The following is a 14870-nucleotide window of genomic DNA, read 5'->3' as shown; positions in this document are numbered from 1 at the left end:
TATAATGATTCTTGTGTACTTTTACTAGAGTAACATTTTCAATGCAGGACTTGTGGAGTATTTGTGTTGTGTAGTATTGTGTGGCTATTTTTATTATCTATTTAAGTTAAGGTTAAGATCTAAATACTTCCTCCACCACTATGTACACTGTATCATTATCTGCACTGACAAAACCAAGTGAATTTACATTGAGTGTTGCATGTCCGTATTCACTGTGTACACTAAATGAGTATCAAAAAAAATATGGAGAAGATGATATTGGTTCCCATGTTAGGTACTGGGAAGTTACACAAGACTCAAGTCCTTCCTTCCATCAAATTGACATATCTAGAGGCAGTGCATGCAGGCAGGCAACTCACCTATCTCCAACTCGCCATCCTCCATCAGCATGACAGCATTGGGCACTTCTGGAGGAGGCTGGCAAACCCTTAATTGGTAGGCTAGAAGAACAGACACAGCAGAGTGAAGAGAGAGGACAAACAGAGGGACCTTAGATAACAATGTGTGAGAGGAAATGTGGTCAGTAAACCTAAACTGGGTTGGTCAAGACAGGGGAAAATCTTTCTTTCCAATGCTTCCAAAGTCATGTATTACACATATTTAAGTCGCATATAGTCAGTTCTAAATGTTTTAAATGGAACTTGCTGGTCTACGTGCACTAATGTGTAAGCATCCAGTTGTCTGTGCCTGTAACAATTGCCCCGAGAGTTGCAGCGAGAAATCTTCAGAAAACCAAACAGTGACACAACCTGGTTTCTATCTGTTTTATTTAATCTTTGTTGTTTCAGTTTGACTTCACTTTTTTAAGTTCAGATGGTCAGGTCAACAAAGCATGGAATCAAAAACAGGCCGGCTACACAGATACAGCACTGCCTTGAATCATAAAAAAGGAACCGACTTCACAGCTACTGAGCTGTAGGCTGTAATCAATATTACCGCATGACCATAGATCACTCACTAACAGAGAGAGAGAGAGAGAGAGAGAGAGAGAGAGAGAGAGAGAGAGAGAGAGAGAGAGAGAGAGAGAGAGAGAGAGAGATTGAATACAGACAGACAGACAGACGCAGACAGAGAGACGGAGAGGTAGGAAGGGCTGAGGGCTATAAGTCAGGATGAAATTGACATGAAAATGAGACCTGCCAATAGTATCTCCTGCGCTCATGCATATCAAAGCTCTGTGGTCTAGGCGTGTGTGCCAGTATGTGTGTGCATGTTTGTGTGTGTGCATGTGTATGTGTGTGTGCAGCTACGTCTATGCGCCTGTGCGTGAGGGGAGAGGTTCACTGTGAGAAGTCATTGATCTCACTAAGCTCCAAGACCTTTTTTTTATAGCTACTTCCACATTCATGTCACATTAGTTTTCTCAGTCTCACGTCCATGACAACATTATCCACCACTGTATAGTCCTTGTCTCCGTAATGAAGCACTTGCATTCAGAACCTTGACCCACATGCATAAACAAATAGATGGACAATGACATAGATAAACATCCCCAAACATCGGATTGATGCTTCCTTTGGGGTTTATTTGGCATTTCAAATTTAAAATTGCACTTTAGCAGCTGTCTCAGATGCAAACTGTGACATTCTGAATATCAGCGGTGTCAATAAAGTACACTGAAGAAGAAATTTAGGGACGTTGTCCCTTATTTTTTACAATTTCCTGCTGACAAAATACAAATTCTGCATTTATTAACTAATAATTTAAGTCATCTTTACACTCCACACACACTGAAATAGAGTGTCCTACCCGCTCACATTGTGGTTACCTACCTTTCACTCTTGCCAGACTTTCTTGTTTTATTGTCTAATAATACAGAAGTGACAAAATAATGCTAATAACCACTGCCATACATGTCACCCCGCTCCCTCTTATCCATCTTCCCCTGTCACTCCCTGCTGCACATCCTCCAATAACGCAGAAATTGAAAATAAACTCGAATCCATCAGATAGAACTGTTCCTGTGTGAGCGTGACAGCTGACAGTTAAAACCTGCCAAGAGAAATTCATTAACAACGTGACATCTGTCTGCATAAGGAAAGCCTGCTAAAATAAAACAAAAAAACTAAACAAAACTATTTGACATGTTTTCACTAAAGAGCAATGAACAGAAACTTTTGAGGAGAAGCAAATACAAGCTCCATGAGGGAGATGGTGGAAGATACAGTGGTACATGCATATTCACATGGATGTGTGTGTGTGTGTGTGGGATGGGGGATTCAGGCAAGGAATGACAAACTGTGTTGCGAAGGGTAAAAAAAGTACATAAAGTTAGACTCATTAGAAGCCATTCTGTCAAATTAAAACTTCCAACAATCCAAAAAAACCCACAACTTTTCAGAACTTAACAATTCTGACGAGGATGTGGAATATAAGAAGCATTTCTTTACTGTCTGGTGAAAACACTGCATTGCAAAAATAAAAAGGTTTTCAGAAAAAAAAAGTATTTTTGGTTTGATGACAAAGCATTATGATGGCTCTCAAGAGTACACGAGGTTCATCCGAAACCATTTTCTTAACTTTTAGAAACCCTGGTATCTTTTACTTAAAAATAAATTATGGTATTAACTTTTAATGATTTGCCCATGACATTGTAATGACTTTAAGCATACAAAATCTGGCTATGTTTATGTAATGACATGTGAGGTACCTACCATAAACACTGGACTATACACATACTAATGAAAATGTATACTTTTAATGTAATAATGTGACACTATAGTATATCTATATCTAAATGTTAGACAATATCATATTCATAGACAGTAGAGATTACATACTAGACTGCTTCCAAACATTATGAGAGTTTCTTAAATGTATGCAAGTTACTATACTACATATATGCAGACGTTCCTGCTTTTCCAAAAAGGTAAGAGAATACCATTTCAAGCTTTCTTCAGTGAAAGACAACGCATTATCCCTTTTAATGGTCAGCACATAAGGGATCATGTAATTCTTCACATCTTCAAGTCAAAGAATGCAGTGCAAACTTGATAATTGGAGTTAAATGTTTTGACACTGACAGTAGATGGATGCAGACAAAAAAAAAAGACAGAAGCAAAAGCGTCTAAAGATTGATGTTTGCAGGCAGACAGGCGAAACAAGAAAAAAAAAAGATGAATGGGGATGTTTTCCTCTTAAACAGAGTTTGAAAACAAAAAGGGAATCTAAGTGCAGCGAAGGACCACAGCAAAAAGATTGAAATGAAATGAAAAACTGAATGGCATAGACAGTTTTGACACGGAGAAAGAGCAGCTCAGGACCAGCTAAAAATACAATTTCCACAACTCTGTGGAGGGAAGGTGACTGTGTATGTGTGTAAGACGGCAACATAAAATAACAACATTTCTATGGGAAGCTATCGTACAAAGAAAGACTTACTAATTCACAAACCTTCACTGAGGACATCGTTTCATGGAAATCTTAACCTGCCGGTTTACTTTTTCCTTTTATTTATGATAAATTAGTTGCATGACTACAGTACCAATTAAAACAAAACTAATTTAAAAGTAATTAGAAAATCTAAATCTAAAAAATAGTTTCTTTAGATTGTGTTGTGATTTTCTTGTGTGGTTGAAAGTTAAAGCTATTCAGGTATTTTCGTTAAATATGATTCTTTAGAACAAAGGAAATTATAACCGGAAGTAAACAATGATGTGACAAAATTGATGTTCACTCAGAGGTTAGGTTACAAGATAACCAACTCTGTGCAAAGCTACTCTTCCCTCCAACAATAGCAACACTTATATCTCATACGGCATTGCTAATATATTTACTTGACATCATTGATCACTGAGGATCACAAGGATTCACTGCAGTATTTTATTAACACACTTGGACAAGAAACCAACTGGAGAAAAAAAGGGTTTTAATACCTCTCAAAAGTGACTCACACATCAAAACATTTGCTTAAGTATTGCACGACTCATTTGTAAAACAACCTGCCATCATTTTAAGTATCTGGAAATTGACGTAGCAGGAGTAGTGGCATTCAAAAAGGCCTCAGTACACTCAAAGATGAAATCAGATTGATAAAAGCTTTGAAATGTTGACCAAACACCAAAGTGGTCAATAACGCTAAAGAGGACCTTTCTGCAGAGAATAGCAATTCAATTCATAATACAACAACTATCAATAGCACCACTGTGGCTAATACATTATTACTGTGGTAGGCTGTGCGGCTTCAGTCAGAAAGTAAAAAGTTCCTGCAGGAGACCAAACTTCATGAGTCAAAGGAAGCAGGTCTGAGTGGAACATAATAAGGATGAAGTTGAAGAGAGTCTAACAGCAAACAGATCGATGCCATCACTGCAGCTACAACTAATGACAGCATTATAGTTTTAACACTACCACACAGGGCAACAAAGCCTGCAGAGAATACAGTTAATGAGGATAACATTTTTACCTGAACAAACACAATCAAATGATGTTTCCAGTTTCTGTATATTCTGTACATTTATATGCTCACCACCTCTGTGACAAATTTGATAATGTTGTTACTGTCTTACCATGGTAGCTTAAGACAAAAAAGCCGGCTCCAGAGAAGTCAGAGTGGAATTTGATGAGGATGATGTTGGAGGTCGAGTAGACAGACTCCAAAGCTGTGTTCCCGCTAAACTGACCAATCTGAGGAGATGATTGATCTGGACCATCCCTACAAACAAACAAGGAGAGAAAACACACACACACACACACACACACACACACACACACGTACAGAAAGCTTGTGTTAAAAGGGGTACTTAGAGACTAAAGGCCCATAAAAAATTGGATCTTTCTTTATAGAACAATGGGAGAGAAAATGCAACCCAAAACATAATTTGAATAAGTTATTGCAGTCATCTCTGACAGTTAAATAGCTATTTGTGATCAGGAAATGGTTTCCTGAGGCTAGAAATTAAAGATTGGTGAGACTTGATGATATTTATGAGACAAAACCTGGAGCTGCTCAATTGACTGTGAATGGAGTCGGACATTGTGTGACAAAGCGCCAGCACCCATAGTGATTGTGCATGGATGTGTGCTCATCTTCGTTCTTAAAACAACCCAAACTACAATGTCACAAGGCTCATTTAGATATAAAACATTCAGACTCAGATTCCAAGTCACTTATGAAAGAGCAGCTCCTTTTTGTCTTTTGATAACAACACAGTTTAAAGCCCTGGCTCTCTTGTTCTTGCTTAGGGATGCTCGAGTTTATCAATATTGATTGAACTGTCGTCAGAGTGTAAGAATAACAAATGTGAATCCTGTTGTAGAGTTTGCTTTACGCTTTTTATGCCACTAATATCAGCCTGGCATTCATGAAAAGTTACACAATTACCACAGAAGGCAGACAGGAAGTTATCTCTCAACTGGCAGGTCAGGCTCGCTGTGCAATGTCATGATCATATTTCATCTTTAATGCCCGACCCACCAGCTGTCAGACTGAAACTAACCAATAGCGGTCTCATTACCAGTGATTAAAAAGTATCATCATCAAGTGCAATGAAATTATTATTTCCTGCTGTTAAGTGTTTTTGGATGAGGCCAATTATACCTGTCATGTTATGTAAGGAATGATACCCTTCTTTGATTGATACATGCAGAGTAGTTTCATTCATTGCTTTCCACTCCTGAGTTGCTGATGCAAACACTCATTTGTGAGTGCATTATGGCAACATGTACAGTACAGAGGAGGCTTTAGTGTATGGGGTAGCACAACACGGGGTAACATCTGTGACATATATGTTGATTCTTACTGTGAAATCCTGTAGTACGCCTCCCAGTATGAGACCAATTAGCAGACTAACTGACTGTCAGGTTGGCTGGCGCTGGACTGTGGAGACCGCTGTGAAAATCACACCTTTGCCACTGACACTGTGCTCTCTACAGGAAACCAACTTTGTGGCTGTGTGGCTGAGACTGTGAGATTTGAGTGTGTTTGTGTGCGGTTATTTTCTTTGCTTTGTGTGAGTTCAGCAGTTTGTTCACTTTTCCGTATAACTGACAGCAGGGTCAGAAACATGCTGTGTGACCAATTCATGGCGTCCGCCGAATCGGCTGTGGGTGGACGGCACATGACTCAACAGTGTTGTGGTGTTTGGTGTTGGAAAGACAGGATGCATATTGCAATTATGTGCTACATCTATGCACAACAAGATCTACACACTAAACAACCCACACTCCAATGGTTGAAGAAACAAACTGTTGAACTTGATAGTATATATATATATATATATATCCAGTAAAAAGCTGTTATTTGCAGCTAAAGATATGCAAAATGTTTGTAGATACCCAGCATCTTTTACATTTGTATGACTGTGTTATACACTATTTAGTACAGCTGAACGATATGCAAAAATTATTTTGACAGATATTGTGATTGTGATATGAGTTACAGTTTTAGTGGGGATTGTAATTGCTGCATTTCACTTTCACATTTTCATTTTCCGGGGTCTGTACCAAACAAGCAAGCTCCCTTACATCTGGAGAACATGATTTGTAGAATGTAGCATCTCTGTAGCACCACAATGCTTCATTTATAATGGTATGTTGTGAAACAGTTTATCTTTATCTAAAAACTGCAGGTTCTGCAATTTTGTTATTGCACTTGGCCATATTGCTATTTCAATAATATCCATTATCAACCGAAAATGCCAACATTCTCTGGTTCTAGCTTCTCAAATGATTTGCTGCTTGTTTTTAAGTTTTTGATTATTGTGTAACACAAGTAATCTAAAGATGTCATGTCGGGTTTTTGTTAATATTTCTTACTATTTTCTGACAGACTAAATGATAAATCAATTGAGGCTGAAGGATCATTCCTGACCTAGTAGCTATGTTAAAATAAACTAGTAATTTGCAATGTGTAAAGATAAATTTCTGGTCATGTCTAATTGATTAATCAAAAAAAAAGAAAAAGAAAACAATAGAGTAATAGAGAGTTAAATGATCTTTAGTTGCATCTGTTGCATTACTGGTTGATTGCTTCACCTTAAATATAAAAAAAAACTACTTATTTGACAGAAAATAAACAATCAGACAGTTGTGAAAAATGGCTCCTGAGACATTAAGAGGCACAATTAGTTGTGAACCCTTGCATTTTTATTTTCAGCTGAATTAGAACCTCTTAAAATAAAGTTTTCCCAAAGGCAAGTTAGACCTAACCGGAGAGTGTGGCACATAATGTTAGATGCAGAGTCATTGTAACTTACCTCAGGTCACTTGATGCGATCATTAATTCTGTTAGAAAATAATGTCACCTTACAGTGTTCAGTGTCTTGGTGTACCTGTCTTTGTCTAAGGAATAAGACATATCAAAGTATTACATAGTCAGTGTTGGACACGTATGGGTCATCCAGGTGTTTGTTGGAAAAAGATACACAGGGTAGATAACGTTTTTAGTTATAATCATCACAGGGTTTCCTGTGGACTGTGGAAACAGCCAAACTTGGAAATCTAGAAGTCTGACAGCGCTAACATTATGACAAGCTAACAAAAGTACCAGACAGACATTTGGTCCTTCTGTGTTGGTCTAAAAATACACCATTTGCAAGAGAATGTATCAGCAGCACACCATGTCTTACCCTGCTGCTGTTGTGTTTTCCTTGCCTAGCACTGCCTCTCCATGTCTGTATGCCAGGTGACGTTTCTAAACTGTTGATGCTGCACCCTGCTGTCTATTTATAGCAAACAGGCTTTAGCTATAGAGAAGGGGCAGCAACATGGCAACCATAGAAATAGATTGTACAGTCTATTTATGGTTCTACTGCCACCTTGTACCTGCAGAACACTATCTAACATGGTGTCTTAGCACCATTGAAACACCTGCTCTCCTAAAAAAGAATATTGAAGAGAGAAGTCAAGGCTGGGCAGGTAGGGAGAGAAAGATGTATTTTATAACTTATAAGACAGACTGAGACTCAGAGATTGAGTGAGGAACAGAGGGGAGGAAAGAGAGACGTATGGGTAAAAAGAGACGGGTGAAACATTACAAGAAGGACATTATGTCACTTTATATTCAAGGAGAGATGTCTGTAGTCATAGTAACCCTTGCAGAAATTTAGCCAATTAGTGGCTAGCTCTGAAAAGATGTTAAGGAGCATGACATCCTGTGTGAAAGAGAGAAGGTGTGTGTATGTGTATGTGTATGTGTGTGTGTGTGTGTGTGTATGTGTGTGTGTGTGTGTACCAGAAGTTTTCCGAATATGTGGTACAAATGAAATGGCTATTCAGTCAAATAAAAACACTTTTTTGGTGAAATAAATCTTGATAAAGAAGGAAAGGATTGGTAAGAAGTAGCACATAAGAATTAAAGATGTGGAAAAACTAGAACTAAGACCTGAAGAAGTAAATAAGTAAATAACACCTACCAGACGGTTATGTAGTCATATATGGGCTCAGTGCTCAGTACAGTAAAATTGATGTAAATCCCGTGTCCAGGAGGAACTCTAACACTCCACACACAGTCCTGGAAGTTTGGGTATTCCTCGGGGTGCCCAGGAGAGTAAATGGTTCCATTTAAGGATGTGATGTTGCCACCACAGAGAGCTGTGAGACAGAAGATTAACAGAATTACCCCTAATAAATTACCAGCAAATTAGTATTACCATTGCGAAGCTTGAGAGAGGACACATCTCTATCAGTCATGTAATGACCATTGGATAACACCTTAATACCTTTAATAAATTGTCATTACAGTTTTATTTCAGTTCTGCACCACAGGTATTCCTTGGGAGTGTAGGTGTTGCTTTTCAGTGATGTCATACGATCACAGCTGAGAGCTATAAAACTGAATATTAAGAGTTTTTTTTTTTTTTTAATTAAAAAGGGTCCTTATGGGTCATTGAATGAGTGTTAGTGCTCCGAAGTCTAGCCTTAAAATAAATAATAAAAAAACTTATTAGATTACTTGGCAGTAACTTGGATAAAGTTAGAATAAAATTTAAATATATATTATTACTGCTATAAAATAGTTAATTAATATTATAACATGCCTCTCTTATTTCCTCCAAATTGAGTTTATACACTTTTCATTTTAATTTCAGTCATTCAGTTTACATTGCTGTGTTGAGTTACAAGTTGCATATGCTTTAAAATGTTTCTTTTTTCTCACTTTACGCTCGGTGCGACAGTCAAAATCAACTGATTACACTGTTTAATAACGGAATAATACTCTAACATAGTCAGGAAAGTGATAATATGAAACACCATTAGCAATATTCACCACAGTGATGATGTCGAAATTGTCGTGTTGAAATGCTGTTAAAAAGCATTCACAAGTGAGGGTGCTTTTAGGAAGGCCAGGGGAATACATGATCTAAAAAACCCCTCCTCCTCTGAACTGAAAGAACAGTTTACCAGTACACAGGTATATTTTAATTTTCTTGGGATCTGGGTACACGATGGCCCCATGTTCCAAACCCCTTAGCAAACATATATACTGTTATACTTAAAAAGTGAGCTATTCAACATTAGCAGAACTATCAGCAAGGAAGTGACTAACACGGCTTGTATTCACTTCACAATACAGCATTGTGCAATTTCACATCTAGCTTATTCAAATAGACACATTCTGACATAGTAATAGTTACAGCAACAGCCTATATTACCTTCACACCGTGGTAGAGGGTGATTCCAGTTCCTGCTGATTCCATGTAAACATGTGAGTGAAGCCTCTCCGATCAGAGAATATCCAGGCAGACACTCAAACGACACAGTCATCCCAACGCTGAAATCTGTGCCAATCACAATGCCGTTTCGAAATGGCCGAGGATCTGGGCAACTCTGGAGCTGGTAGGCTTGAGAGACAATAACCCAGATTAGTCCAGGAAAATAGTAATAATCCATGACTAGATTATAAAAATGGTCCAAGAGCAGTAGTAAAATCAAGCCATTAACAGAAAGAGACGATACATACATCCATTCTACCACTGGTTAAACAATAGTAAGTCAGTACAAGACATCTACTAGATAAACCACGTAGGAAAACATCAAAATGTAGAAATAACAAATCAATATCAATCAAACTAAGCAGTCAACAATCAGTCAAATCCAAACAAAGATGGTACAATTAATCACAATATACTTTGGCTAAACTTTTCGGGTCTTTACGGGCCAATGCTACAAAATAAATTTAAGATCCCGACCACCAGCTGTAGCTGCCAGTCCAAGAGGTTGAACCCATTTTAAACATCCTGTAAATGGACTGAATTCTGTCCTTAACTACTCTATGTTAAATGATTGTTCTCCTCCTACTTAAAAGCTGTTTGTCAGAACTCATTTTCATACAGTGTGCAACTGAAACACTGAAATATGAAATGCTGTAGAGAAACTGACAAAAAAATAACAGGTGCAGATGTCTAGATATAAATTAAGATTATTAACTTTTTGACAAGGGTACCATGCACCACAGAAGCTTGTACTTGCCACAGTAGTCTCAAATGAAATCAAACAGTCTGCCATTTAAACGTTTTAGTCACAGTGACATTTCACAGCCAAAGTTACTAGAGCCAAAGTTTTGCATGACTGAAGAGACAAACATGACTGCTGCAATAATAGTCCTGTTTTAAAACACTTTGGCAGTTCTCCCGTGATGAGATAAAGGTATTCATCAGCCACTGTAATTTGCACATTAATGGAATTAGCCTTAACAAATTAGTTTCTACAAGATTTGTCATAATAAATATAAAAGTGTTCAGAACCTTTTTAGTGTCAGATAGAATAATACAAAACTCATCTCATCACTGAAATGAATCCAAAAATGTAATTTTTTGGCAAGTGCTTTAGAAGTGCTTTAGATGCCAAGACACATTTTTATCATTCCCTCAATGTAGATCATTTTGTTGTTAGTCACTCCTGAGAGATTAAGTCACAGTCAGACAGTTGCATAAATCCACTAACCAAGTTTCCACAGTGGCAACAGTTGCTGTTTTCAGAAAAAAAAAGCACAGTCATGCATCTGCTCTTGTTTTCTTTGCTTAGCAAGTGATCAGTGTGCACAAAAAGGCAGGAGAGGAAACTTGTAGAAACAACATTTACCTTGATATGTGATGTGGAACCCTGGTTTGTTTTGTGAATAGTCGCTGTGGAAGAAGAAGCTGGTCTGGTGGGTGGTGCTGAACAGAGGCTTGGGGATGACTGGACCGCTGAACCGGTCAATGACCGAGCCCGTCTCCAGGGTTCCACTGCGGATCTCTAAGTAATCATGGATCGCCTCAGTGGAGAAGTTCAGAAACTGGAGATGGATACCTGAGAAAAAATGCATGGCTTATGACATTTACAGCAATCAGCAAAGCTTGACTGACAAGAGGCCAGCAATAAAAGCAATTGTAAATGCTTCTTCTGCAGCCACTCATCAGTCACATGGATAAAAGCCACTAACACTGATTGTGAGGTGGTGAGTGAATAAATCTATAGATAACATGGATATATATGAAGGGGGAGGCGGACACAGACAGAGAAAACAGATACACAGAGAGCGAAATGCACAAAGTTGACAGTGTTTCTTACCAAAGCCGACAGGTAAGTTGACTGTCCAAGTGCAGTCTAATCCACTGGGGTAGTTGCCGGGGTAACCGGGACTTAGAATCACTCCACTTACATCTGTCATAGACCCACCACACTGGGCTGGAGACACACACACATAACATAGAACGAGTGAAAAATAGGCAATAGTGGTTCAGTGAAACACATCAAAAGCAGGAGGCTGACCTCGCTGAGTACTGCAGACATGCAGGTCTTCTCCTTTTTTAAGACACTGCTACTGGCTTTACACTTGAGTATGTTCAACCTGACAATTTGCGTCATTTTGAATAAAACATTAATATGCTGAGTCTTTAATAAATACCCTTCTTGAATAAATTACCATTGTGCAACTAGATGTGTGTCCAGGGCTTGTTCCCTCTAGTTTACCTCAGAGCATGCTGATTCTCTGGCACACACTGCATGTTTATGGCAGAGTCTGACGGAGCTTTGCATCAGTTTAAAAGCTTAATCGTATTCTGCACAGAATACTAACTAATCAGCTCATCACAGAACAGTAAATTGATCAAACAACTTCTTTTCCAGAGTCGGAGCAGGCAATGGAGACCGCTTGCATCATTTCTGCAGCACTGAAGTTTGGCCTGTATCTCCTGTATATCCAGACTGGACCACATGCATGTGCATATTTATGTGTGTGTGCGCGCGCACAAATTTACTGTAGAAGAACACCTACCAAGACATAGTGGTACAGGGTAGTTCCATCTTCTAACAGGTCCAGGCATGCAGGTGATATGAGCATTACCCTAGAAATATAGAAGCAACCACAATCAATTATCATTTAATAGGTAGGAAATTGCGCTTTAAATTAGTTGGCCTAAAGGTGCTTTTTTATCTACCAAATAATAATATCCATGCTTTGCAATAACAGCCATCTCTAATAATACAGTATAGCTGTATACTGCACAAAAAATGGGCAGACCACACCAGAGACATAGATTATTCAGGAGTTGTGCAAACCACACCAGAGTTGTGTGTTTAGTAAGAGCTGGGGAAACCACCTGAGAGCAGGGTTTCCTTCTGATTCAGTTTAAATAGTTCTTGGTTTGTGCAGCCAGGGGATAAAACGAGTGAATGACGGCACATCAGAAAGGGTGAGCAGCCTTTAATGATTTCACATACATATCTAGCAATCATTTTACATTAAACAACTGCAATGATGATCCTCCAGTTCTTCTCAGCCCCTCAGTAGCTGGAATAGATTTGTGCACAAAGAAAGACACAGATTGTATACACATATAATAGGGTGCCACTCAAAAATAAAGTTTATAATTTTCATCTTCCCACCCTCCAAATGTGTTAATAATGTGACAAAAACTAAGTTGACAAAATTTGAATGTTTTCTAATAATAATTTTTTTTAATAAGTTTTACAATATTCAACATTTTCCGATTTTATCATGTAATATTAACTTTAATATCACAAGTTAGAATAATGTAAAACTCTTCAAAAAGAAGACACATAGCTGCTAACAGTTACTTCATAAGTTAATAATAAACACTTAAGCAGTGTCCAGAGAATGACTGTATTGCAGCTTAAAAAACAGCTACATGTGTTTTGTTGTAGGCTAGTTCTCCAGCTCACAGAGTAGCTGCAGATTTCTATGAAGTGGACGAAACACATGCACATGTAAACCAGATAGACTTTCAGATAGACCTTAATTATGGAAGTGTTGAAGTGGCATAAGTGGGCGGCTTTGACTCAGGGTAGAACGGTCATCGCCTTAAAGGAAGGTTGGGAACCCGAAATTGCTCCTGGGGGCTGTGCCATCAGTGTGTGAATGAGTTAATTTCTGTTTCTGATGAGCAGTTGGGTCTCTGCTCATAGGTGGGTGAATGTGATGTAATGTAAAGCACTTTGAGTGGTCGAAAAGACTAGAAAGGTGCTATACAAATACAGCCCATTTACCATATGTGACAGTTCATTCGGAATTGGGTGGCGAAACCGGAAAATGTTCAGACTGTAGATCACCGAGCCCGGTGGAAAGCTCTGAGAGCCTAAATGTATATGTCTGCACTGCGCTTCAACAAATAGAAGCACCAGCTGCAGAAGAAGCTCTTGTTAAGTGACCTCTCTTGAAGTGTCCTTCTTTACTGTACCAGAAAATAACTGGTAGGTGGCGCTAAAAATGAGAATAATTAAGATTAACATGACACACAGATGCGACATGGTGGTGCAGTGGTCAGCACTGTCACCTCATAGCAAGAGGTTCTGTGGATCGAGGCCCAGGCCTTTCTTTGTGGGGTTTGCATGTTCTCCCTGTGTCTGTGTGGGTTCTCTTCATGTTCTCCTGCTTCCTCCCACTGTCCAAAGACATGCATAGGTTAATTGGTGACTCTTTGCCCTTAGGTGTGAACGTGTGTATGACTTGTTAGCCCTGTGATTAACGGGCAACCCGTACAGGGTTCACCAATGACAGCTGGGATTGGCTCCAGCCCCTTCACGACCCTGCACAGACTTAACTATACTACTGACTACGGCTGCAATAGTGCTAACCCCAAAATATTATTCTGATTACATAGTATTTAAACCAAATAATTAACACAAATCAGAATATGAAAACAGTTAAATGATTAAAAACTAAAATTATAACAATACTTACTCAAGGTTTAATTTACTTTGGTAGAGAAATTTTGAATTAAATAACATTTTATGGCAATGAAAGTAAATATAAAAACATTGAGCCCATTGAGCTACCAGTAAATATTAATATATCTGAATGAACTTCTCACATGCATCATAAAAGGAACAGAATGAGGGGGTGGGACCTGGAAAATGTTGGGAAAAAAAATTGGACATTACATCGAGTGGCACCCTAACATATATGTTGTACTTTTACCTGAAGAGAGTATCCTTGTTCACATGAAAACTGTACGACGTCTCCCACCATAAATCTGTCTCCTTGTCTTATTCCGTAGCTTGGAGTCTGGGGCTCTGGACATGACTCCAGACCAATGGCTGTTAAGAAATGTGAAATAAATATGTTTGTAAAACTTTCAGTTGTCATGTATATATAGCAATGCCACAGATAAAGCTGTGTACTAGACAAATATGGTACCTGTATATTCCAGGTGAAATCCAGCAGCTGAGACACTAATATCAGAGCTGAAGCTGAGATAGAGGTTGTTAGATGTACTATTCAGGAGAGGGGGGATGGTGGTGCCTGAAAGCATGGAGAGAGGAAGAGAGCAACAGAGGATCATGATCACATTTTTCAAATGATCTTAGTTATCTGACAGCAAAGGGAACAACAAAGGCCTCCCAAACCTTCATTTTGTTTTTGTTTTTTTGTTTGTGAAGTGTTCTCGAAGGAGGGAGAGGGGAATTACTTTTATATGAGACATCTG

The 14870-nt window shown here is 38.5% G+C and overlaps 1 protein-coding gene across 1 annotated transcript in view; it reads right to left on the bottom strand.

Moving 5' to 3' along the window:
• Positions 1-14870, bottom strand: part of LOC123976789 (CUB and sushi domain-containing protein 3-like) — a 309765-nt gene that overhangs the window by 40311 nt on the left and 254584 nt on the right. Inside the window, exons 36-44 of the mRNA XM_046059131.1 lie at positions 14582-14686; positions 14363-14481; positions 12200-12269; positions 11494-11610; positions 11023-11232; positions 9594-9782; positions 8355-8532; positions 4509-4654; positions 360-440 (exon numbers count right to left, since the gene is read on the bottom strand). Coding sequence (XP_045915087.1) covers positions 360-440; positions 4509-4654; positions 8355-8532; positions 9594-9782; positions 11023-11232; positions 11494-11610; positions 12200-12269; positions 14363-14481; positions 14582-14686 — 1215 coding nt within the window. The remainder of the gene's footprint in view (positions 1-359; positions 441-4508; positions 4655-8354; positions 8533-9593; positions 9783-11022; positions 11233-11493; positions 11611-12199; positions 12270-14362; positions 14482-14581; positions 14687-14870) is intronic.

This window comes from Micropterus dolomieu, linkage group LG09 (assembly GCF_021292245.1).
Source record: "Micropterus dolomieu isolate WLL.071019.BEF.003 ecotype Adirondacks linkage group LG09, ASM2129224v1, whole genome shotgun sequence".
Classification (NCBI taxonomy): domain Eukaryota; kingdom Metazoa; phylum Chordata; class Actinopteri; order Centrarchiformes; family Centrarchidae; genus Micropterus; species Micropterus dolomieu.
Note: the sequence above shows the minus strand (reverse complement) of the source record. Positions and strands in the feature narration are given on the sequence as shown.